The sequence below is a fragment of the Pelodiscus sinensis genome, chromosome 1 (assembly GCF_049634645.1).
Source record: "Pelodiscus sinensis isolate JC-2024 chromosome 1, ASM4963464v1, whole genome shotgun sequence".
In the NCBI taxonomy this organism is placed as follows: domain Eukaryota; kingdom Metazoa; phylum Chordata; order Testudines; family Trionychidae; genus Pelodiscus; species Pelodiscus sinensis.
In genome coordinates, this window is record NC_134711.1 from 183,686,496 (window position 1) to 183,712,992 (window position 26,497).

The 26,497-nt window shown below is 38.6% G+C and overlaps 1 protein-coding gene across 6 annotated transcripts in view; it reads left to right on the forward strand.

Moving 5' to 3' along the window:
* SON (SON DNA and RNA binding protein) overlaps positions 1 to 25,457 on the forward strand; it is a 60,130-nt gene extending 34,673 nt beyond the window's left edge. Inside the window, exons 7-13 of one of the 6 annotated variants that reach the window (XR_012897999.1) lie at positions 3,146 to 3,256; positions 3,813 to 3,929; positions 12,399 to 12,546; positions 17,655 to 17,723; positions 17,820 to 17,935; positions 19,344 to 19,430; positions 24,383 to 24,520. Coding sequence is in view for 3 of the 6 variants with exons in the window: in XM_075911105.1 (XP_075767220.1) it covers positions 3,146 to 3,256; positions 3,813 to 3,929; positions 12,399 to 12,546; positions 17,655 to 17,723; positions 17,820 to 17,935; positions 24,383 to 24,541 (720 nt within the window). In the remaining 3 variants the exon portion in view is untranslated. Of the gene's footprint in view, positions 1 to 3,145; positions 3,257 to 3,812; positions 3,930 to 10,664; positions 10,775 to 11,565; positions 11,646 to 12,398; positions 12,547 to 15,120; positions 15,401 to 16,202; positions 16,295 to 17,654; positions 17,724 to 17,819; positions 17,936 to 19,343; positions 19,431 to 24,382 lie in introns of those variants that run through there. The other 5 variants (XR_012898001.1, XM_075911105.1, XR_012898000.1 and 2 more) reach the window with 5 other exon arrangements.
* The last annotated feature ends 1,040 nt before the right edge of the window (positions 25,458 to 26,497 follow it).

Consider the following 26,497-nt stretch of genomic DNA (forward strand, 5'->3'; position numbering starts at 1 on the left):
TAAGTTCTTAAGTGGTACTATGAACACAAAAAAGTATGTTATAAACAAATTTATTATCTTAGATTATTATTACTGGATTTTTTTTATATTAACTTTGTCACTGTTTATACTGTTTGTTTGTTCTGCAGTTCTTTGCAGAACATAGATATTGGTTTATAGGCCCATTTAGTCTGGTATCTGAGAGTGGCCAGAACTTGATCTTCACAGATAGTTTGTGCAGCAAACTACGCAGTGCACAATTATGGAATAATTTGCCAAGAGGAAAGATTCTTCCTAATTCCAGAGAGTGAATGGTTGTTGTCTTTCCCCTTAATTAAACGTTAAAGTTTATATCCCATGTGTTAATTATTATCCTATTTTATGTAAATGAAGATGTTCTCACTTTTCTCATTTCCAGTCCTTTTTCAAATCCTCCTAAATTCTTGGCTTCAATGATTTTCAGTGGTCAGCAGTCAGTTAAATATGTATCTCTGTAAAGTATGTATGTGTGTGCATTAGTTTTAAATTAATTTCTTTTCAGTTTTATTGAATAACCTGTTACATAAGAGGCTAAATAGGAATACCCAGTTTCCTTGTCTGCACTATTCATTGTATTGATTATTTCTGTCATGTCTCATCTCTAAAGTAAACAGTACCAGTCTTTTCAACCTCCCTCTGTAGGAAGTCTCAAATCCAGTTGCCTGTCTCTGGATCCTTTGGATTTGGCTCCACAGCACCCGAAACTCAAAATAAGATACACAACTTGCACAATGCAAATTGCATAGCTCATTTTGTGTCTTTCGAAATAGCTTATTTTGTCTTTTGGTGCTGTCTATACAGCGCTAAATTTCAAAATACAGCGTTATTTTGAGCCATCCCTTACTCCTTGTACAGGGATGACAGAATAGTGCGTCTGGTAGATTTCAAAATCACAAACACATTCAAAAGACACGGGCTAGCTATTTTGGGATACCTCTAGTATCCTGAAATAATTTTGCTGTGTAGACATACCCTTTCTGTTTCTTTTTTTTTTTTTTTGAAATACAGTGATCCAAAATGAACACAGTATTTTAACTGAGAGTGTACTACTGACGTGTATAATTGCTTTATACTGTTCTTGTCCACTCATGTTCATGGAGCAGAGGTTTGCCTGGATCTGTTCCAGCTGATTTTCTCTTTTCCTGAGAGTTTCAAGAACTTACTAATGTCTATTACACAAGTTCAGATTCCTCTTCTATTGAAAGCATTCTGATTCACCTGGTTATGCATCTAAACTTCTTGTGTTCGTATATCGAAATTAATAATTTATTTTGTGCTTTTTACATTTGTGTTTAACGTCTTATTCTGAGAAATTTTTCCAGAAATTTTCTGTGATTTCCGAAGTTCCACACTTAACTTTTATCCTGTCCTTCACCTGATACAGAGAGAGAGGTTTAAATTATTAGCGTTCTAAGCAAATGTCTTTGTTCGGCGTGCCTCACTGCATGCATTGTATTTCCACTAGTGCCTACTTAATAATCCCTCCAGAAATTGATAACTTATTATGCTAGCAGTCTTATCTACTTTGGTTAATTGTATTTTATTTTCAGGTGCTCAGTGTAGCAAAGTCTAGGTTTCATGCTTCTAGAAGAATATGTAAGCAGAGGTTTTCATTGAAGTTAAGAAAAAAATTCTTCCGGTCTTCAATTTTATAAAAGTTTGAATTTTGTTTTTTTACAAAATTTAAATTTGGGGCAAATTTAAGTCTTTTAGTAACTTTACATGAATTTCTCTGATATGTGGTATCTTTAGCAGGAATTTTTTGTTTATTTCATAGAATCATAGAAACGTAGGACTGGAAGGGGCCTTGAATGGTCATGTAGTCCAGTCCCCTGCACTCAAAACTGAACTATGTAATAACATTTGTTTGTTTTTACTCTTCAGGCAAAAAATTCCCTGCGTACTACAACCTGGTACAACTTTTTTTTTTATGCCAGCAGAGTTTTCAGTTTTTGAGAGAAAAGTAATTGTTTTTCCAAAACTGAACCCTTTATCAAAATCTTTAGGACATTTACTAGCATTGTTGACTTTGGTAATAGCTTATATATAGGAGCACCATCTAAATAAACCTTATTTTTCTATGTTTTCCAAGAGAATTAACTTCCAAAGACAATACCAGAATTTGGACTCCTCTACTGTATCTGAATGCGATATTGGTTTGTACTTATTTTTTGATATGGCGGGATCAGCCATTTGCTACCACCTATGTTGCTTCAGGTTAAGAGGGTAGGAGAAAGCAGTGTGTCATGGTTACCTAGCAATAGGCCAGTTCCAGACCACTTTTCTTCACTGTGAAATTGGTATCAACATGGCCTGCCCTCCTAAAATTGTGTCCCTGTTTCTGTTCAGTAGTGTGTTTTGGATGCCTTTGGGTTTTAGGTAAACCCCAGAATAATTTTGCATTAGCTGGAGCAGCATGTCCTTTGAAGTCCTGCTACAGCTGGTGGGGAAGAATCCTGAAACATATTTAAGAAATAAAAGTGCTTGCTGTCTGTGAATGAGCAGAAATGAGTACATCCTGTTGAAGAAATGAGAAGCAAAGTGGTTGAGAGAGAAGAGGTCTTAACTAGATGAGTGAAACTAAAACCAAGTTGATAAAATGCATGTGATAAGAGTATGAAAAGTTGCACTACATTTGAGAAATAATAGTGTGTATTAAGACAATCCTGACATGAGCTGCTCTTTATAAAGAAATTCTGCTTAAATTTCTGTGGGACCTGACTTTTTACTTTTAATTATTTCTGCATTCTTGTATATTATAAGGTTAAATACTAATAGTATTTTTTTATTTTTTTTTCAGTTTTATAGATCTGGAGTATTTCTCTTCATTAAAAATTTAAGCTTACTAAGCCAATGAATGATTACCAATTTATGACTGCAAAAAAAGTATTGCACTTTATCCCCACACAATTTATATTCATCTTAAAATTCAGTTTATACATTTTTAACAAGCAATGGTCAGATTAATATTTTTGGAAAATCTGTTTTTCATTTCAATTTACTACTTTCAAATGCAAAATAAATTTTTTATCATATCACGTCTATTTTACAATAAATACATCTATATCAAGAACACATTATTTTACAGTTTGTTTTTTAAAAATAAATAAGCTGCATTTCTTCCTAGACTGTGGACATCTCTACAGCAATGAATGAACGAACAATGGCTCAGAAGAGGCTTACAGAAAATACATTTGACTTAGAGGCCATGTGCTTGTTAAATCGTGCCCAGGAACAGGTGAGTTGTGCTCTGTTTTTCTTCATCAGTTTTAAGTCAGTGAAAAATGATGTTAAGTTATTTAAAAAAAAAAAAAAATCAGGCCACTTTCTTTATAAAGACCCAAATATGAATTTTAAAACCTGTCTTTAGGTGTTTAGATTTGAAATGTTTAAAATTTTTATCACTGAATATTTATTGTTGGTGATGCATAAGTCAGAAGGAAGCCAACTTGATTTTCAGATTGCAGTGCTAGAAGTTAAAAGGTGTTGATAATTTTATTTTTAAACAAGTACCCAGAACAGTTGTGATAAGCACAGTATACAAAATTAGGTTAATGTGGGAATCATTGAGAAAATTCCATTTTAAAATAATATTTCATAGTAAAAAAAAGTACGTACAGTATGCCATAGCCCTAAATACATAAGGCATACGATTGTTTCCCTGATTTTAACTTCCCACTTTTTAAAGAGGGAAAGTAAATGTTCTGTTTCATAACACAAATTGTATGGATCTTTACATTTGAATTGAGAGGTGGCAAATGTTTAACTTGTTTTTATGTTGATTTATTTTGCAGATTGATGCCTGGGCACAGTCAAACTCTCTGCCGGGCCAATTCACCGGAAGTACTGGAGCACAGATTTTGTCCTCGGATGAGTTGTCCAACAGTGGTCCCCAAGCCTGGATTAGAAAGGTAGATGATATGCAGACAGATATGTCCAAATATTACATGATAAATAACATTGAAAGAATTGAAATATATGAAAAATGGCTCACTATAGCTGATGACAATCTACTACAATGTACTTGGAAAATATGCTGTACCTTTAACTGAATTAATTTACTATATGTGTTCAACCTAAGCATAATAACAATGCAAATCTATCTGGCTATGCATTAAGGTGTTCATCTGAATGGATTTTCTGATACCTAGAGAGTTTGACAGGTGCATTATGGAAATATTAAAATATGTGAAACTATTTGAAATAGATTTTGTTGCTGTTGAGCTTAAATTACATCCATAATCTTGGATATGGTTGCAGTGGTAGTGCCACAATTAAGCTAATCCATTTGGAAAGTATTGGCCAGAGGCTGATCCTGATCTAATTGAATTCAGTTCCATTGACTTCAGTGGAAGCAGGATCAGCACTTTTGTCCCAGGACGAATCATTCTATTTGGATGAATTCCATCTATTTGCTTTCTTGCCTGTTTGCACTATTTAACACCATTCTGCAATATTAAAATAGGGGGTTGGAACTGGTTTATGGATCTAGTATCAAGTGCCTAGATATTTATAAGAGAAAAAACAGTCGATCATCTGAGCTGTGTGTGTCATACATTCTTACATTTCTGTAAATTTGTTAATAATATTTCATACTTTGTCTTTGGAAATTAATGTTGAATGAGTTCTATTTCAGATAATAAAAGCGGGAATCTCTGAGATTTCCATTTTTATAGGCAAATAACCATGAGTAACAGCACTCACTTTGGCAAAGGTTGTAACAGTTGAGTTTGTTACAAGACTGATTTTGTTCATTTTCTATAATCCACAAAAAAGTAATGGGATTCTCAAACCTAGCAAATTAGGTTTGAAGTTTAGGCAGAAATTTGACATGAACTGGACAAGAGGTTCTTGAATTATGCCACTCTAAAAATAGAAGTATTCACTAACATTCAAAACTCTTATCTCACGCCTACCAAACACACGCACTTTGTAACAAGACAATAGAAAAGAGATACTTGTTAGATGGAAAATGCTTCAGACTCTGTTCCAGTTATTAAAATTAGAGTCTTTACCATTTTTCTGGCAGAGAGAAATTTCAAAATGAAAACAACTCCGGAGAGATGCTTATCAGTGAGAAGAGAACTTTTTTCACTAAAGGCTTGTGAAAGAGGCCAATAAGCTTTCCTTAGGCTCTCTGGGATTTTCTCTCCCTGCATATATCAGGAGATTCCCAGGAGAAGGCAGAGGAATGCCCTTTGACCTCCTTTTTCTTAAGCCCCTTGTTTTCATCCATCTCTTTTTCTTTGACATTCTTTGACGGTCTTCTGTGGCTTACAGTGGCAGGATGTCTTTTAACAAAATACGTGGAGTGGAGAAAGCAGGTTTTTTTTCCCCTTTGCCTTTTTCTCATGTGCTCCTGAGCTGCTTCTGAGTGTGTCATCTCTTTCAAAAGATATTGATATGTCTGTGGGGAGATGCATGCAGAGAACTGGCTTGAGAACACAGGTGCTGGCAGGAAAAGAAAGCTTCAGACGGGAATGCGGTGTTCAGCAATTCAGCAAATGTAGGAGGAGCAGATAGGGAGAAGCACTAGCACTTCTAGCTTTTCTCTAGCCAATGGACGTCCTATTGTTTGCAGCAGCAGAACTCTTCTCTGGCAGGCCATAGGAGAATCCATTGGGTGGAGAAGTCAAGAAGGCACTCGTGCTTCCCCCATACTTTCTCCTGCATCATTGAACTGTTCCTCAGATTGACTTCTTTGCTCATTTCAGCTTTCCCATTCCCCATGGATGGCCATCACAATTCTGGGGTTAACAGGTGACCAATTACAAACCCAGTCTAGAGGACTTTGGGGGCCCATACAAGTCTCTAAATGCTTGCAGTCTCACAAAGCTTACTTAGAGGGTCGATGAACTTTATGGGATGAAAAAATATCTCCCAAAAGGCAAAGCAGGCACAGTGGTTTTTGAGCTCATACTATCTTTCAAGAACACTAGTTTACCATACAAAGAAAACCAAACAAACCAGAACTAGCTCATAAATGCAGCATTCTGTTTGCATTTCTCGGCAAGGCATCTGAACTATCTTAATTCTGCTCTTGTAGCGATGCCCTAAGAACTCAAACTCATGCTCTGTTCTCCATCATACTGAAATGTTACATTTCTGTTATTGACCACAAAAAGTAGTCTTATTCTCACCCATGTAGTGATACGGCTGCTTTGTCTGTCGTTACTAAAGGCCCTGCTCTTCAGGGAGCTGGAGACATGCATTGTTTTGCAGAATCAAGCACCATTATTTTGCATATCAGCCCATTACCAGGGTGTCAGTAAAAACCGAGTTAGTGTGTTTTCCATGTTACAAACATCAGACTTATTATGACAGGTATGTGTGAAACAGATTACAAAGCCCATGTTGTATTGTGTACATTTTTGATCCTCTGAATGCAAAAAAGATAATAGGCTGGCATATATATGAGGCAAGCTAAGTTAGTTGGGGTTGCTTGTTTGAGAAATGCAACCTTAACTCTGCATATCTTGGATTTGGTTTTCAAAACATCTAACTAGTTTTTTTGGGGAAAGTTGTGTGTGGTCAACCACTATGTACCTGCAACCTTAACGTTGCCTTAACAAAGTTTTGTGTGGCATATAAGTTCATTTACTTAAAATGGTTAATATGGCAGATTAAGCTACTGTGGCATTCCAACTAGCAATGGTTTGTTTTGTTGCTTTTTTAGCTGTGTGACTGATTCATAATGTTTGGGTTGTTGAACAATATTCCCTTTTTCTGAAAAGTGGTTTTCTGTTTATCATCAGTGGTGTAATCAGTTCACAATTGTGGAAATTATTAATCTTGTTCATATAGTATACATAGAATAAACTCTCTCTGGTGACTTCTTGATGATGACTTGCAAGAAAAGAAAACAATACAATACAATGTTGTTGTACAAAATGCCATTTGAGGGGAGGTAGGTGTAAAATATTTTGGCCAAGCAAGTTCTTTTGAGGTTTACACTTGTTTAGACTTTCCCAAAACCATCTGTTGCTTTTAGATCAATAAACTCTATCGTATTTATTATACAATAAATACATTGTTTCCAAAACTAGGAGCATTTTAGGTTGGTGCTTTAACTAGGTTCTTTTTTATAACACATTGCACAGTGTTAACGCTTTTTTGTTGATTTGAGCTATCACTATAAAACAAGACATTTTCAGGGCTGTTATAAAGCTATATTTAGGGCTAGATATTTTGAAGATGTAAAATTTTTGCTAACATGTTATCTTCTGCTAGCCACACATGACTAGAGCTTCCTCCACCAGTAGATAAAGACAAGAAAAAACAAAACTCTTTTGATATCACTTTCTCTTGAATGAAGTATTGTCTGGCCATCTCTGATCTTATAAGAACTGGAGGCAGCCTTTCACGTTGTCCATGTTCCCATCACCTTCAGGCTTGTCTGCTGAGTGTGCTATGCGTGGGGATGAAAGTAATTTACCAAGAAATGGCAGTGTGGCCTATGCTACGTGGGCTCCCTGTCCAGTATTGAATCCATTTCAAATCCTTGGATTTAATTTTCAAAGTCCTCAGAAATGACTCCTTTCTCTTTGGCCCAGCACAACTACTGTGATCAGCAGAAATCTTGGAGGTGACAACGCTCAGTTTTTAGGAGGAAGGGGATAAGGCTTCTTCTGTGGTGGGCTTTTTGCATGGAGCATTTTCTCAGCATGAATCAATGTAATCAGTACAGTCACGGTGGAATGGATGACCGGTATCTTTGCAGAATCTTCCCAGGATAACAGCCCTAAGGATAGCATCGCTTCCAGAAGATACAATCAAAAATATTCTGAACATTTTATATTCTATACTAACCAAAATCAAAACAAAAAGCTCACCAAAAAAATAAGCACTCATTATTGCCATTGTGCATACTGGGGTAGCGAAAAGTCCTTCAAACTGACAGATGTCTTTTTGGATGAAAGGGACCATAGAAGCCTTTTACTCCAGTGCCCAGGATTCATTGGCCCTGGGAGCAGGTATTAACACTAACTTATAGGAGTTTGTTGATGTGTTGTATCGTTTCCCTAATTATTTCACCATAGGCAGGCCTTCAGAACATGGCCACATTCCAGGAGAAGATCAACTTGGAATTTCTGGACTGGCTCAGGAAATGGTAGCTTATTGGATCTCCTTTGCGATCACCCACTAGGTCTCAGTGTGTGTACAGTTAAACATGGAGAATCCCGGGTTCTTGAGTCAACTTTTATGAAGAGGGATTTATCTGAACTGCTTGTTTAGGGTCCAACAGTAGATTAAGGAATATTTCAAACTTGATGAAAGGCCAAGAAAGTTTAAGTTAATTTATTAATGAAATTTCTTTCTATTTTTAAAAGACCTAGAATGTTGGCTTTTGGGAACCATGCCGCTATAATACTAAAAGGCAAAGTTAGAGTATTCATCTGCGAAGCTCTATTGAAAGTATTGTTTTTAGGACAATTGACAAGCTGAAGCTAAGCTTTTCTTCTCTATCACCATAAAATCTGCATTCAGGGCCAAACACCTTCTCACATGCTCCTTTTCAAACCATTAAAGGGGGTGAACGTGTCTCTTCAGTTGCCTTTTTTTAAATCAGGAGACCATTAGAGATGTAGGTCCCTTCATATAGGGAACCCTACCAAAATTTTTACCAGGTGGTCATTAAGCTTAGTTTCCTTCCAAATCAATTTCTCCCATCCACACAGCTGTTCCTTCTTGCTGACTGACACTTTCTGGGAAGAAGGCTTTGTGCATTTTGGGTATAATGGTTAGAAAGTCAGATTACTTGTGGTGGAAGTGGTGTTGAGATTCCCAGTCATACAAGGTTTAGCAACTTGCAAGCCTCATTTTTGTGTGTGAAGAACCATTGACTCAAGATAAAGCAGCTGTTTTCTATAATGACTTATTCCTTCAACATCACGTCTACCTCACTGACAGAGGAGGAGGAGATACTTCTCAAGAACTGTGTAGAGAGCAACCAGTTAAGCATATTTACATGCCATCTCATATCATTCTGGACTTGATGTTTCAGGCTTTGCTGCTGCCATCTTTGGTAGTCAGGTCTTGCTCACCAGTCTCTTACTTTTGTTTTTGGGGCGGGGGGGGGGAAGTTACTCACCTTTTCTCATGTTACTCATGTTCCCATGTGTCTGGGCTGTGTCAGCATTTCAGAAAGCTGTAAAATTGTAATTTTTTACTTGTTGATTTGGTTTCTAAGCCCTCCTTTGCCAACCCAGGCATCCCACACCTGTTCTTATTTGTTATTAGAGTTGTAACTGTTCTGAAGTTACTTTCCTAATGTAGTTTTAAGGATTGGTAGTTTTCCAAATTATTTGAGTGGGATCTGCTGGCCAGTCTCCTTTATAGGAGAAATGGTGTCACAAAGAACATTGCTCTTTGTTCCATCTGCTGGAAAGGAGGAGTATACACTGGTCTGGTCTGACATAGGTGGGCTTGGAGATTAACAGATGAGAAGTTGTCATTAAATTATCATAGTGATGAGCAGTTTTTCTTGTAATACAGTTTGTGAATAGAGATTGGTTAAATATTTATTTAAAACCTATTATGAAACTCATTTGACAAGGTAATGAAAAGAATTAGAAACTTAGGATTTACTGTACCTGATGTTATTTTGGACTGTCTAGTCTGGTATTCTGACTCTCTAATTTAAAATAAAAAGGAATTTTAATATTTCACATGTCCTGCATTACTTGATTTTTTTAAACATTTTGAAAGTTCTTTACAAACATGGAGTTCTTACAAAACACGCCTGCCAGTTAATCTAGTCGGTGAGTTAGTGTTATCTCTATTTGGAGATAAGGAAACAAGAGAGCTCATGTGTATTTTCTATCATTACACTGCAAATTGGCAGCAGAGTTTTCTAGACCATGCTGTTTTCTCTTTGTTCCATTAAGTTATCTAATTAAAAGCATTAACATTTTATAAATGTCCTTTTTCACATTCACTTTAAAGTGCAATTTCACTCTGAATGTAACTGTACAAATGATATTGTGTGGCTTCATTTTTTTTATAATTTGTTTCCTTATCCTCCATTTGCAAGGAAAAAGGTTTGTTTTTCCTCTTAATTGCAATATTTATTCTCTCAATTATTCTCTAATAGTGCTGTGTGAGAAACAAACTTTCTGCAGCCTGCAAAAGGGTTGTGCAAGTGTAACTGTTTGCAGTGTAGTAAATGGTTTTGTTAAATGAAGCACAAGAAGAATTAGAATCCAGTTCTCTCTCTTAGCCACATTTGGCTCTGTTATGCTAACTATCATGAAAACCAATAAAAAGATGATCTGATGCTAAAATCAGTAAATATAAATACATACAATATATGAATATGCAAGGAATAAGGGGATGCTGTGTTCAGTCACTTTGAAGTAGAATTGCACTTTAAAAGTTTATAGAAAGTTGTTAGATTTTTTTCTGGCTTTGAGATTTGTTCAGGCTTTCAAATTTCCTGTCGAAAGTTAATACTTTACATTTTAAGCCACAAAATGGGTATGTTATGAGGGGTTTTTTCCCCAAAATTAGTTTGAAAATGTAATGGGAAAGTTCTGTAACATGAAAGTGACCTCATCAAGAACTTGCTTCCACTCTGGTTTGTGAACTGAATACACGTTGGTGATAATGAAACAGATGTTGATGTTGAAAATTCTATCATTGCAAAGCAGGTACAAAAGAGGAATCGGAACCCTGGGTGACATTGACTGGGGTTTGTATCATACTCTGCATGGTTGACCTTTTCTTATGAGAGGTTCCTGGAAAAGACAGGGGAGGATGAAACTGGAAGTAAGTAAAAGCCATTCTAGGTGCATAGAGTGAGGCAGTTGGTATCAAACTTCAGCTAATTTGTCTCTGCGTACATGTAAAATGCATGGCCGGCACCGATCAAAAGTTGAACTAGAGAGGTAAACTTAGCCTCCGTCTATTCTTCCTTCCATCTGAGCACCGTGTTGTTAAAGTCAACCTCCAGTTGCATGATTTCTAGATATTTGTTTTTTGTTTATTAGGTAAATATTTGGAAAACCATTCCTATTACACATGGATATTCAGGAATTTTTTATACAACTTAACAGAAAATGTGGGAGGTTTATGATGCATATGTCCTTGGTATGTGCCATAATTGCCTGTGTTGAGGGGCTAATCATTTTTTATTTAAAATATATATATTCTAAGTCTCCTGGAATAGGAAGAGTTCTAATTCTGCTTATATAAATAAGATGAAACCAAGGAAATATCTGTCTTCGTCTCTTCAAATCTGGGAAATATTTTGTACGTCAAACACAGTAATAAAAATAATAAAGGAAAAAGTGTTCTGTGAATTTATCACTGTTTGGAAACATAGCTAAAGTTGCTACAAAAAATACCAGGCATTGTATCTCTTACCTATGTGTGACAGTAACTGACTGCATTGTCAATACCATGTGTAAACGTTTACATTAAGTCAAGAGTTTGCTGCTGTGATGGAAATGACTGACTTACTTGGGTCAGTGGGTGGGACAGAAGAGAGACGATAGTTCACAGAATAACCTGTGAACTTTCACCCCTCTATATGGAAACTTGTTTCAGGGTCAAATCCTTGTAGCTGTCTTCTTGCCACGGTCAATGCCAGCCCTACTATTCACAACACTGCGGCCATCGAGGCCTAGGTACGTAAAAATTTAAGGAGTTTTTAAAGTTCTTTACAAGAAAACAGATTTTTAAAAGTTCTGTTTGATAAAATCATCTTACAACACTTAACCTCTATTATGTAATGATGCATTGAGACAATATTACAAATACTGCTGCTAAACTGTGTGGCAAAGTACCCTTTTTTTCTTTTTTGTTCATTTGTTTTAAAAAATGGCCTGTATCTGTTCTATGTGGATTTTCAGAGTAAAGTGTGTGCCTGCAACTGCTGCGTAATAAAGTCGGAAAGCATTACTCATATTTAAAATATTCCTAAACAGTATTCAAATGTCATTACTATGTTTGCTTGTATTTTTTGTTCAATAACTAGGTACACTTGGCATAAATGTTGCTAGTTAATAATTAACACTGCCTCCTTTCACAAGATAAGAAGAGATACATTGGAACCAAAGTAGTGTGTTGTAAAATAAATGGTTATTTTATTAAATACATGTGTTTGAAATGAGTGAATGTTTAAAATTGCCAATTTTGACTTAAACAATTGCATTAAAATTTTCTTAAGCTGTTTCTAATTTGATATTTTGAACAAATTGTTTAACTTGTATGTTGTGAACTCTGATTTATATAAGACATGTAAATGTCTTCACAGATAAGGTGTATTCACTTGAATTGATTTATGAAACATTGTTAGAAACATTTTTGGATGCTCCCAATTATTTTTTTTAATTGTGTGCTAACTTTAGGACTTGTTTTACTTTTCTTTCTTTGGATAGGATCAGTTCTTAAGAGCAGCCCCTGTAACTGGAGGAATGGGAGCCCAACTGATGAGAAAAATGGGCTGGAGAGAAGGAGAGGGATTAGGAAAAAACAAAGAAGGGACCGTGGAGCCTATTCTAGTGGATTTTAAGACTGATCGAAAAGGTAAGTGCTTTCCTTGAACCTTTTTACTACACCATAAAATTGATAATAGTTTTATTTCTATTATAGAAAAGAACAGAACAATCTTAGTATATAGAAATTATTTCACTGTAATATGTTTATTACTATAAAATCACAATACAAATAATTATTTAGATACTGGCCCCTTACGCTTTGGTCTATGTACATTTAAGCATGAGCTTAACTTTAAAGTCATAAATACTTTTGTATAAGTCAGTGGGGCTCCTCTTCCATTCAGAGTTACATATGCAGATGCATGTTTGCAGGATCAGGACCCTACTATGGCTTAAATGAGCTGCCCAGATTAGAGAGCCAGGTATTTTGTGTGTGTGTGTGTGTGTGTGTATATGTGTATATGTATATGTGTGTGTGTGTGTGTGTGTGTGTGTATATGTGTATATGTATATGTGTGTGTGTGTGTGTGTGTGTGTGTGTGTATGTGTATATATATATATATATATATATATATATATATATATATATATGCAAACTCAGCAGTAGTTTTATTTTAATTTGCAATACATGACATAGATGATATTTAATCTTAAAGACATTTAGAGCAGAATTTTTATTCAGTCATATTTTTATTCAGAAAAGAAACAGTACATAAACTTAAATGCTTAGGTCTGATTTTCATAGATGTTAAGTCAATAACACTGCAGATGGTAAAAAATATATAGTGAATAGTGGAATACTCTCACAGAACCAATCAAGACTGAAAATAAAGTGTTATAGGCAAGAATAGTAAAAATTGTGTGGTCAGAAAATGGAGAGCCATGGAGTCTTACTCTTTCAGCTTTAAAGTATAAAAATGAGATCCTGTCTAAGGTTCTAGGTCCTTTAGCTGTCTGCACAATGGCTTTATAACTGAGCAATGAAACAGTCCAAAAGCAAAGAACAGGAAACCATAAGAATAAATATTAGTTTTACACACAAAGTGGCCAAACATGCTTTACAACGCTTCACTCCTCTCAGACATCTTGCCAGATTTGAAGATAGAGTTTGAATTAATTGACAGATATTTCAGAAAGAAAGTTTTCTGTGGAATGCCTTCAACTTGTTGAGCTGCAGCATGGACTTTTCAGTAGCTCTGTTCTGTAAAGCTCTCATTCCTTGAGTTTTACCTGGGTAATGTCACTGGCATCAGGGAAGGACTATATACAGCCACTCTCCGAGTTACGAACCAACACTTGGTCCGTAACTCGAACTGTTCGTAACTTGGATCCCATAGAGTTACATGGTCCTAAGCGGAGGTGGCCGTAAGTTGGGGAGCGGCTGTAGATCTATAAACTAAACAAATTCCTTCAAAGTCATTTCTCTTTTTCTGAGTGGCCTGTAGAATGGGTTATCTTAACAGCTTTAGAACCATAATTGGAAGTACTAACTTTATTCAGTGTGTGGGGACTTCTGTGTGGTATCTGATAACATTTAGAATTTGGCATTCAGTTCCAATGATTATTTATATTGTACTAAAGCCTGAACACCTGAACCAGGATTAGGGCCTTGTCATGCTGGGTGCTGTACAAACAAATAGGCAGAGAGGTTCACTGCCCTAATGAGCTTCCTGCTGAGGAAGATAGCCATAGAGGTGAAGAAGAGCACAGCATACAAACACAGTTATCAGAAAAACTGCTGGCACGCTTCTTAGTGTGGAGAGTTTTTGCTATGCATCTTCCCTTTCTTGGTACAGGTTCCCATTCAAAAACAGATAACTTTGCAGTGATTCCTGGGTTGCTGTAATTCAGTCATTTTTTTTCTGTGATGACTTTTATCAAACATATAATCCTATATCCCTTCATGTCTGTAATCCATTCCAACAGGCTCCCTAAAAAATTAAGACCAGATTGATAGAAGTGCTAAAGTTTCACTGAACTGATTTGGATTCCTAGTGCTAATATAGCATGAACTATAAAGAGGCAGCGTGGGTTGTTTAAAAAAAAAAAAGTAGCCGAAGTGTTTCTTATGCATAAGGAGGGCACTAACATGCATTGGAATGATCTGATGTACTATTTATAAAATGCAAAATCCATGGCACGTGCTGTGCAAACCAATATGAAGAAGATGTAAAGAAAGGCTTGAGGACAGCCTTCACAAGTGTGTACACTGCTAAAAATCAGACTGGCACTTTATGTAAAATGGCTTTGTCCATTTAGATTTCTAGCCAGAATACTTAGTAATTTTCTTCTTCCCTTCTTATAAAAGAAAATGATTTTTGAAATCTTGTCTAAATTTCTTCAAAAATAGTGAGTGTTTTGACTTCTGGGAACAAACATCCAGAGACAGTGAAAATGTGCTAATTTTGTTTAGCAAAAGCTGACTTGGGAAACAGGAGCAAAGTGTGAATCCAGAGCTTGCCAGCCTTTGCTATGGCTCTACACTAGACCCAGCTACTGTCCAGCATGGCTTGAACACTTTCAGGTCTACATCCACTAAGCTGTGCTTTTGCTCTGTTGGCTGCCATCAAGCTGAGAGAGCTCTCTGCTCAGCAGCTGAAAGGTGTAAAAACACACTGCTTAAATTGACAGTGGAAAGCAGAACATTTCTTCTTCCCTTTAGAGTCGGTTCAGAGCCATGCCTCTCAGACCATCAGATGTGAAACATATTACGTGACAATGATCCAAGATGGGGGACACACATTCATTAAGAAGAGCTAAAATGTTGTAGGATCTCTATTTTAACCTCGGTTTTGTGATTATTATTTCTGATGTAAATAATTTTCAACAAGAAAAGAAGAAACATCAGAGTTGTTTGAATTTGGAGGTTACTTTGGGGCCATGATCCCTTGAAATAAGCTATGTTGAAGTTCTGAGGATGAAGGCATGGCAGTAATGAGGAGGTGAGTTTAAAAAAAAAAAAAAAAAAAGCTGAACAGGAATGAAAAACTGCAGTATGTCTCCTCTGCTCCCTTCATCCCCAAAAGCCAGGAGAGGAAACAAGTGAAGGTAAGAAACAAGAAAAATAAAATGAGTGGAATGAAGGAAAAGAAGTTCAGCGCTATTGTAGTTCACGTGTTTTATTTTACATGTATTTAAGTGTCACGTGCAAGGGAGAGGTCATCTTACACATTTCCTTATGCTATAATACACCTTTTTTAATCTTACCCTTTAAAATTCTGAGATTTGAAGGTTGGAGTACAGGATGTGGCTTACAAGAGATACCTTTTACAAAGTAACTCATAGAAGGAAAGTTTGATAGCTACTGCCTCAGAACTATATAGATTTAGTTTTTTAATCGCCTACTTATTTTTGTCCTTCCTCCTGAGAACAAAAAATTTCAGCAGGTTAAGTTTTCCATTGACTTTCAGTGAGACTTGTGCACCTACATCACTTAGCAATTTTGATTATCCCACCTTGTATTTTTGCTATTGTCTTGGTCTATGCTGAAAAGTTTTGCTCTGTTACGGGTTTGGGAAGAAAAATCACACTTATGACTGACAAACCTATGCTGACAATTTCTGTTGTAGATACAGTTTTATCAACAGAAGAGAGCTTTTATTGAGGTATCATTATAATTGAGGGAGATGATATTTGTACAATGACAAAAAACCTTCTGCATTATGAACTACATCTGCACTGGGATTGTACCAGCATAGTCTCTAATGTAGATACAACCATGGACAATGTGTCATGTTTCTCCAGGTGTGATTGGCTTCAGTGTAGAGGGATGTGAATCCAGACACAAGAAAACTCTGATCTTTGTAAACCAAGAACAGCATAAATGAAACACCGAAGTAAATAAATTCTCTTACATGACTAAATGACGCTGTAGTGTGAACTATTACAGACCAAAATTTTTTTAATAAGCTTGACGATTTTAATTTTAAAAGGGAAATGTTTCAGCTGAAAGTTCATGAGGGAAAATGGAGAGGGTTCCAGGAGCTCTGCCCCTGTGATTCTCTGGAGTTTTAGTTCAGCTCCTGACATAATTTTTTCCCAAATGTGCCATGGGCAGTGAAGTATTGAGCTCTATGAGGGGGAAGAGTGCCTCCTTAGAATGCTTTGTATTTGCTGGTGACCAATACACTAGTTACAGCCTCAGTGGAAAATTAATGGAACAGTTAGAGCCCTGTATGGATACAAATTGATATCTGAGGATATAAATTGGTGTCTGTGGAACCTCAGGGCTCTCCTGGGAATCGTGGCAGTGAAAGGAGCAGAACATGGAACCACTGCTCCCAGGAGCCAGTGCCCAGCTCTGGCAGCTGTACTGCCTCCAGTCCTGCCCACTGGGGCGGGCACCAGGATCACCAGCATGCCCATGGACAGGAGACGCAGACAGCTGCGTGGAAGGGCTGGGGGCAGTACAGCCACACTGGAGGAGCTGCTGGCGCAGGGTGCTGGCTCCTGGGAGCGATGGCTTCACGTTCTGTTCCTTTTGCCACTGCAATTTCTGAGAGAACCCTGTGATTTCTTGGGTACCAGTTTACATGCACAGATATAAATTTGTGTCTATAGAGTGATTTAGGAACAAGTTGAGAAGAATGACCTGGCGTGAAGAAAAAGTAGTGTTGACATGAAGGGAGAGATTAAAAGGCTTTTGAATGTTAAGGTTGTACTGTAGTTGGTGTCGTCATGGATGACGAGTATAATAGGCTGGGGGAGGCACTGCTTTCTCTGGCACTGCCACCCACATGCTGCCAAAAACTGGGCCACGGTGTTTTTCCTTCCCTGAGTGCCACCACCTCCTTTATCCCCAAAGGACCCTGTTGCTCACTGTGTCCCTCCCACTTGGGACAAGGGAGTGAGAAGTGATGCATGAACTGCTCCTGGGGCTGGGGCCGGGACCTTCAGGACAGGAGGAGCTGGTGCTTGGGGCGGCTGCCCTTTGTTTTACAGGGGGGAGAGGAAGCTTCAAGGATCTGACATGTGGCAGGCCCTTGAGCAGAAGGGGTGGGGCCGGCAGGCTTGCCCTCTCAAAAGTGTGAGTTCACCCTTTGTCCATGGGCATCACCATAGGCATCATTAATGCTGCTATTGCTTGGTTAATGGAATGAGAGAAATCCATTTTTTCAATAGCAAGAGCTCAGTGCAAAAGTCAGGTATATTGGTAGAAAGTAACATAATAATAAACATGGTCCATATTTTGTTTAGGCCTCGTTGCAGTGGGAGAAAAGACACAAAAGAGATCAGGACATTTTAGTGTAATGAAGGATCTTTCAGGTAAGGCATTTTTTTGCTTCTTTAAATTATGTAATTTAAGATATTTTATCTAACATTGAAATTGATGTAGAAATAAAATATGTTGATATATTTAAGGTAAACATCCAGTTTCTGCATTGATGGAGATCTGTAATAAAAGAAGATGGTCACCACCTGTATTTGTATTAGTGGATGATAGTGGGCCTGATCATCGCAAACATTTTATCTTCAAGGTAAGCTTGAATTCCCTTTTCTGACCTATCTATTACGAAGTTAAAAATGATTCATTTTAGTATTATTTAATTTGCTTATTTGTATCCCAGTAACACCTGAAATGTGTTGGGCACTGTCCAACATGCAGGCATACAAAGTCCTTATTAGAAAGATCTTACTATTTAACCCCACAACCTGCAAACACTTAGGCACGTTTTTAATTATGAAGAGGCTAAGAGCCATTCTTCTCACTTCCTATTTAAATAAGTTAAATCCTACTTGCCAGAGTCCAATGAATAAACTTGAGTTGGAACAGCCTCCTGTGAGTAAAGACAGTAGAATTTAACCCTTTTTTATTTTTTAGTTGGGTTAGTCCAGCTTACTCTCTTTTCACTTGAATCCTGCATTAATATTTTCCATTGAAATACTCTTCTGTTAAAGAACTGACAGAACTAGATTAAAAAAATGTATTGGTGACTTTTCTTCTTCTCTGGAAGAAAAATGTCAAGAATTGTGGAAAAGATCACTGCAATTTTACAGAAGTCTGGGCCATAACATCTCTTATACTTAATTTCAAAGGTGTGCATATAGAAAGAAAAGATATATACTTTTTTTGCCTTAATGGTAGTTTCTTACCAATTTATTTTAACTTATTCAAATCTTGTCAAAACCTGGGCTCCATAAAGTATTAGATTCAGAAATGTAGGTCTGAATTACGGTCTGTGTGGCTTCTAAAATGGTCTTGGAATAACTTACTAGTTTAACAAAACAAGAGTTCCAGCACTTCTCCATGAAGTTTGCTGAACACTGATTGTATCATCCCAAGGAGCAGATTCTAGAGTAGTGAGCCCACCATTGAGAATGCATTGCTACTACTCCCAGAGTTCAATCACAAGAAGCCAAAGCAGACCATACTGCCTGGAAGGGATGTAGGGAGAAAGACTATTAAGTTCCCACCTTCATCTTATTTAATGGATTTTTAGGTTGCTGGCTAATGTATTTAATTTGCTGTGGTGCAGGAACTGTTTTGTACCATGCCTAGTACAACTGCACTCCATTCTTAGTTGTTGTTTAGGTACTACTGTAATAAACATAATTATTAAGACATTATATACTCATTCCCTTTGAGACAAGCTATTCCTTTCTATACCATGAGGGAGCTTCTGCATCCTTTTCAAAGGTAGTGTCAAGTAATGTTGGCCAATAGAATAAAAACACCAGAGCACTGTGGTTATAACAACTTTCAGTGGTGGCACTATAATAGTGCTAAATTGCAACTGAATTCTGCGATTGTAGATGCAGTCACAGCGTAACTAGTACAATGTGTTGGCTGGGCTCTGCAGAGAGAGAGAGGAAGAGTTCAGTGGAAAAGCATTATTTTATATACCATTTGGACTTTTGCATGCGGTGTAATTGTTGCCATGTCAGTCCTAGGATATTGGAGAAGGTGGGTGAGGAAATATCCTATGGACTTGAAGAAGAGCTCTTCACCAACAGAAGTTAGTCCAATAAAAGGTGTTAGTTGGCCCTTTGACATTTTCCTAATATGCTATCTATCAGTGTCTTGTACAATTATATTATAAGCTCTTTGTGGAAGAGACTGTCTTCTTTTGTGTTTGTTGTGAGACCTTGATCCTGAGTAGGGCTTGGTTGTTACTGTAGGTTGAACCTGTAGTCTGGCACACTCTGGTCCGGGAACATCTGTGGTCCGGCATGATTTTATTTAGCTGGATGTCCACTTATCATGGGCACAGCCAAGTTTCCCACCGTCTCGTAAAGTTTGTTTGCAGCCACCAGTTCTGGATCTGTGTTCTGTGTTGTAATTTAATCCTAAATGTCTTCTATGCCCAAGTAAGCAGTGGAAGAGTTAGCAATGCTGCTAGACAATATTGACCTTTTGTGGGAAGGCAAATTCTCTGATTCTGCAAGGGTGCTGGACTAGAGAGGGTCAACCCGACGAATAACAACACACTTGATTTCAGCCAAAAGGCTGATTGAATTATAACCATATCTAAAATGAATCAGAAAGAGAAATGGAGACAATTTCAAGATGCAAAATGTAGAGAATGGAGAAAAGTTAAGAGTGTTTTTGTGCTCTGAAGAACTCACAAATTAATGTTTTTGAGGAATCTTAATTCTCTGTTTGAGTGATGTCCCAATGGGTGTTCCACTGTTGATATTGGGTTTGTCCTGGCGCCACGGATCAGAGACTTTTACAACAGTGTCCAATTGGGCTGCACATGTGGTGTTCCTGCCTTTGAAGTTAGCATGCACAACTCGACTCCTCTCAGTTCATGTTTGCTGCCCTTGGCTATGGACGGAGCTCCAACATTTCTCTTCCGCATGCCACTTCTGTGAAGAAAAAGAAAGTTAGATTGATATTGTAGACTTCTCTGTTCCTGTTCATTTTTCTTTTGTTAAACAGTTAATAGTTTAAAAAAAAAGTTATTTTACTTCAGCTTGTATATAGTTTGTCAGAATAACAGCCTACCACCATGCAGCGAACTACAATTTACCACCATTCAGCAAACTACAAATGGGGGGGGGGGGGGGGAAGTGAACTTTTACTCATGAATAAGAGTCACAGCAGCAAGTGGCGTAGTCTGCCACCTAATAAAATGCTGGGCTCTCCCAGTTTCAAAAAATGTGAGAAATGCTGGGACTTTATACCAGCCTCTGATGGCCACAGTGAATGCATACTCTGTCTGGGAGAGACACACGTTTCACAAAAATGCATTCACTATCGCAGTCTGACAGTGAGCGCTCGCAAGGATAGAAATACACATGCTGTCCTTTGATAAAGCCCTAGTAGACCCTCATCCGCACAATGGGGGCAATAAGGACTTGGACGTGACGTCCCCTCAGGGAACCTCTTAAGAACTATACTGCAAAAAGTGTGTTCAAAAACAAGCCTTCACCAGCCTGCTCCCTCCCATTACAAATTAGTAAGGGAGATGAACCAGGCACCTTGGGCATTGAAAAGTCATGAGCTTCCTCACTGACAGGCTCAAAAACGCACTCTAAAAAGTCTGTGAAACTGGCTCCCCAGCCATCAAAAAGGGCACGTATTAAGGGCCCTGAATCAACAAAGGCACTGCTGGCACTGGCGTTATCCCTGGCACCCTGCGAGCCTCTGGTACGGCTTTTGCCTCCAGCACTGGGAAAAGACAGGGCGAACTCCACCTGCCCTCTCACGGTGCAGGCTAACCCCAGATATCCCAAGGTTCTAACGGCACCAATGCCTCCACCACCAGCAGACTCGGCACCATGACACAAAGCATCAAGCTGCCACTGTTCCCTAACATGCAGCAAAACACACGCTCCATCAATAACTGACAGGAGAGTGAGAACCCCGGGTGAGTCCTCAGCATGGCACTGCTCTTGCTCTCCGTTATGAATGAGAGGCTTTCTGCCCTCGCTATGCTCCCCTATTTTATCACAACTCAGTGCCTACCAGGGGGATACAAGGAGTATGTTCTCCTCACAAGACTATTCCCCAGACAGAGCACATGCATCATACGGTGTACAATAGCAATACTCCCTGTGGCAACCCGACTGGCAGTACTGTCCTCAGTGTGATAGCCACTGGTTCCCCTATCATTACTGGGCACCACAACATAGCTCTACCGCCCCCCCACACCCACACAGCGATCACTATATTCTACACACTCTGATCCATAACTCATCTTCTGCACCTGAAGCGGTTATCCCAGATGATTCCTCACCTAGTGGTGACCTAAAACAATTTCAAGATGTATTCAAAAGGGTGGCCATCAGTCAGGAGGTTGTGCTATCAGAAGTGCTGGAAAAGCAGCATACGCTTTTAAAGAACTTCTAGCCCTCCCCAAAATTGCGCTGCCTCTGGACGAGGCAATACTTGAAGCAGAGGACTAAGTATGGCAAATACCCTCAACCCAATTCTTTAGTGGTTGATGCTGCAAATCAGAGATCTGAAAATCATCAATACAAAACAAATATACAAGACAAAGACCATAAATACCTGGACTTGTTTGAGAGGAAAATGTACACATCCTCAACCCTTCAACTTCACATAGGTAACTACACAGTCCTACTCGCTAATCACGACTTTGACAACTATGCAAAACTAACAGAGCTAATGCAACATCTCCCAGATAAGAGATCTGTCTTCAGAGCCATAATTAAAGAGGGATATACTATATCTCATACAGCCCTTCAGATGGCCCTCAACGCTGCCAACACCATGGTAAAAGATACAGCAACATCCATAGTGATGAGACACTCATCCTGGATTCAAGTAGCTGGTGTTTCTAAGGATCTCCAGGCCAAAGGTAGAAGACCTACCATTCGATAAGGACAAATTGTTTCACTGCAAAGAATTTTGAAGCTTACATTCTAGCAAAGACTCATGCACCACCTTGTGTACATTGGGGATGTATAATCCCCCCTTCCAAAGGAAGCGCTATACGCCCTACCGAAGACACACACAACTTTCAGCAGGCAGCAGCAGCATCGACCATTTGACCAAAACCACTTCTGACCACGAAACCAACGGGAAAGAGCCCCACGCACATGCTTTTCCATGACTCAGGCCTCTAGACAGCAGGTTTTTTAATTTGGTTGAGGGTCTACCCAATCTCCCCTCCACACCTATGTCAGGGGAGTCCCAACATTTTCCACCACCATCTTTTGTGCCATTTTTACAACGAATGGGCAGCAGTCCCACAGATCAGTGGGTTTTAGAAATCATCAGCTGCAGGTACGCTGTCCCTTTTGTATTGATTCCCTCCAACTTTTCCACCCTCTCCCTTCCTTTTCAGGGACCCAGATCACGAAACACTGCTCCGCCAGGAAGTCCAACACCTTCTCAACATAGGAGCTGTAGAACAGGTCCCCAAACAATATCAAGGGAGAGGTTTTTACTCAAACTACATTCTCACTGAAAAGAGAATAGGGGGTTGGAGGCCCATATTAGATCTCCATCAACTGAACAGATACCTTCGCTAGCAGCATTTCAAAATGGTTACACTCGCCATGATTTTTCCCGCACTGTACAGAGGAGACTTGGTTTGCAGTCCTCGACCTCCAAAATGCATACTTCCATATCACGATACATCCCGCACACAGACGTTTCCTGTGCTTTATAGTAGTGTCAGACTATTTCCAATACAGAGTCCTCTGCCCCCAAGTCTTCTCCAAGACCCTGGAAGTTGCAGCAGTGCATCTCCAATGAAAAGGCATCACAGTCTTCCTTTACTTGGACGATTTTTCTCATTGGAGGTCCCTCCCATCAGACCACAAGGGACATAATAAGATTCACAAAGGTCTTCCTTCAGTCTCTAAGGTTCCTTATCACATGTTCATGAAACACTATTCAATTCCACCATGCTCAACAACAGATACCACGGTAGCTACTGTGGTCCACTCTACAGCCTGCAACAACAAGCTGGGCACTGCTACATGGTCACCAACAGTGGAGCACCCATGGAGACATCACTAGAAGAAGAAAGAGAAGTTACTCACTCTGTGCAGTAACGATGTGTTTTTGAGGTGTGTCCCCCCAATTGGTGCTCCACTATCCGCCCTCTTGCCCGCTGCTCTGGGCATTAACAACTGGCCAGGAGGGCGTCAAAGAAGAAACAGAAAGCGCACACAGCCTGACTCCTAACTTCAAAGGTGGGAACACCACGTGCCTCTCATGCATGCGCAGTCTGACTGGACTCTGCTGTAAAAGTCTCCGATCCATGATGCCGGGCTGAGCCCGACACCAAGGCTACGTCTCCACTGCAGGCTTCTTGCACAAGTACTGTTTTGCAGAAGAGTTCTTGTGCAAAAGGTCTTCCACAAGAGTGCGTCCACACTTCCATGTGCTTTTGCCCAAGAGTTGTGCTTTTGCAGAAGAGCGTCCATGGCAGTGTGGACGCTCTCTTGTGCAAGAAAGCTCTGATGGCCATTTTAGCCATAGGGGTTACTTGTGCAAGAAATTCATGTTGCCTGTCTACACTGCCTTCTTGTAGAGGGCTTATTCCTCTCCCCATGAGGAGAGGAATAACTCTTCCAGAGGAAGCCCTGTTTTCCGATGCTGTACTGTAAATTTATTTGTGCAAGAACGCGCGTGCAGTGTAGACACTCTGCAAGTTTTTCATTCTGCGCAAAAAGCCTGCAGTGTAGACATAGTCCTATAGTGGAGCACCCACAGGGACAAACATCTTGAAGAACCATCGTTACTTCACAGAGTGAGTAACTTCTCTTTTCGTTATCCTCTGTGCAACACTATAATTTGCACTTGTCTTTCAGCATTTAGATGCAGTGGGATTGTTTCTTTATATATATCAGAGATTTGAGTGAGGACATGTATTTTGCACTTGTCTACCTTTAATAGAAAGCTTGCATATTGCTCCTCTGGCTCTTATAAACAAACTTCTCCAGTAGTAATAACAAACACCTGGTTAAATCTGTTTTATTGTATATTTTTTTCTCTTAAACAGGTGATGGTCAACGGGCATGAATACAGGCCTAGCTTTCCTAGCCTTAATAAGAAGCATGCTAAAGCCACAGCAGCAACTGCAGCTCTCCAAGCGATGGGACTTGTACCAAAGGAAAGCATGCCCAATGCCACCATCTTTAGGAGTGCCTCACACCGCTAGATATTGTTTTTTTTTATATTGACATAATTTCAGATAATTGTACTCTGCACAAGAAAGGTATTTTCCTGTTTCATGTTGTAAATACATTGGTGATTCCCACATTGTAAAAACTGTACAGGCGCCTTCAGAATTTTCTTTTGTACCATCAAAAATGTATTTAAATCATACTTTAGTTTTTGGTATGTTTATATTGTTTACATTAGTGATGTAATTATTTCTTAAATGACTAAATTCAATAGACAGATTTAGGAGGGCATCAGTAATCTAAACCCTTGTTTTAAAACGTATACGATTTCTCTTTGAAACCCATGCAAGTTCTCTTCAATATGGAATGTTAACACTTTCATACTCTTTTGTACTATGATGCAGTTTTCCCTGGTCTTGGTAAAGCTACTGTTGTTAGTACCTTTACCCATAGCCAGTACAAGGCTGTGCAGCTTATCATAAGTCTAGAAAAAGGCTGGTATGTACTGCTGGACAGATACTGGGCCAGTAATGTTACCCCTCCAAGAAAGTAGGTAAATTATGGCACTGTTGTACAGTGCTAACATTACCACTTTTTTCTGTCTTGTTTGGGGTTTAAGTCAGTGGTGTACTGCGACTGGCCACGTGGCTTACATTTTAAGACTAAAAAGAACAGGCAGATGACCTGGTTTAAATGGGAGGGAAGAAAGTCCAGCAATGAAATTGATGAGAATTGCAATGTAAAAGTGTCTCTCCCCTGCATGTTCTGGTAAGGAGATATAAAATTGTCTATTCCAATCTCAAATTAACACTCTGCCTGATGTTGATTGTATGAATTTGTGGTTAATGTGAATTTTAAGCTATAACAAATTACAACTGGATGGAGGTAGAATGATGCTTCAATTGTTGTACCCAACTCCGTCAATAAAGCCGCACAAGTTCATAATCTTAATCATTGGTCATCAGTAAATAGTAAGATCTGTGCCAAAGCACTAATTTTAGAAAATCAGCATGATGTTAGGAGTATGTACTGGGGGCGGGAGGGGGAGCAGTAGTGACCTGTTTCCATCATAGGAAATATAAAGTTTTCAGTTTATATAAAGTTATCAAGCTAATTTTTGGCCTGAGGTTTTCTGTGCGTATAGTCCATAAGGGTTTTTTCAAGTTTGATCCCAAGTCTCGGCAGTTTTTGATAATGAAAGTGGGTGGGAAAAATAGGCAGTTTGTTTTTCTGACTTTTTAAAAATACCTCTAAATTGTTGATAGGGGGGAGACTTACTAAATTTGCAGTGGGGAAAATAGTTCATGTCATACCTGGTTCAATTAAATCTTAGGAAAAGGTCACATGCCTAATATTTTGTATACTTAGTTACTTCTGAAAAGTTTTTTCTCTTCTAAGTTTGTATCCTTGTAGCAGCACAGAGCTCCAGAAATTCACAGGGACAAAATAGAACTCTTATGCATCAATCTGTCCTTTGGCCTGAAAGGAAGGAACTTTGTGATAGGAGTCAGAAGATAATGAATTCTGTTCCCATTTGTCCATAGAAGAAATGTTCTCTATCCTTTACATGCTTTTTATTGAATAAAACATCAGTGTTCATCTCTGAGGGTGACTGAAGGTGAAAGTCACCTCAGGCAAAGCTGGAAATGGAACCTTGCTGTGTGGCAGATAAGTTCCATCTGCACTTGTTTGGCAGGAAGAAATATATGCAATTTGTGTGACTGGTTAGGCTTTACGTGAATTGAAGTTCTTCCTAGGTAACCATCAGTACAAGATGCTTTGAAAGAACTGAATAAATACTATAAATGATTGTTAAAATAATCAGCCTGCAAGAGTACCAACTCTACTCCCTATCCATCAGTTCATATTCCAATTGTGAAAGCACTATACCAGTGGTCACTAATCTGTCATTCGTGACCGATCGGTCTATATTGGAGCTTTTGCTAGTCGCTTGTGATCCTCACATACTGTCTGTTCCTGCCTGGCCCAAT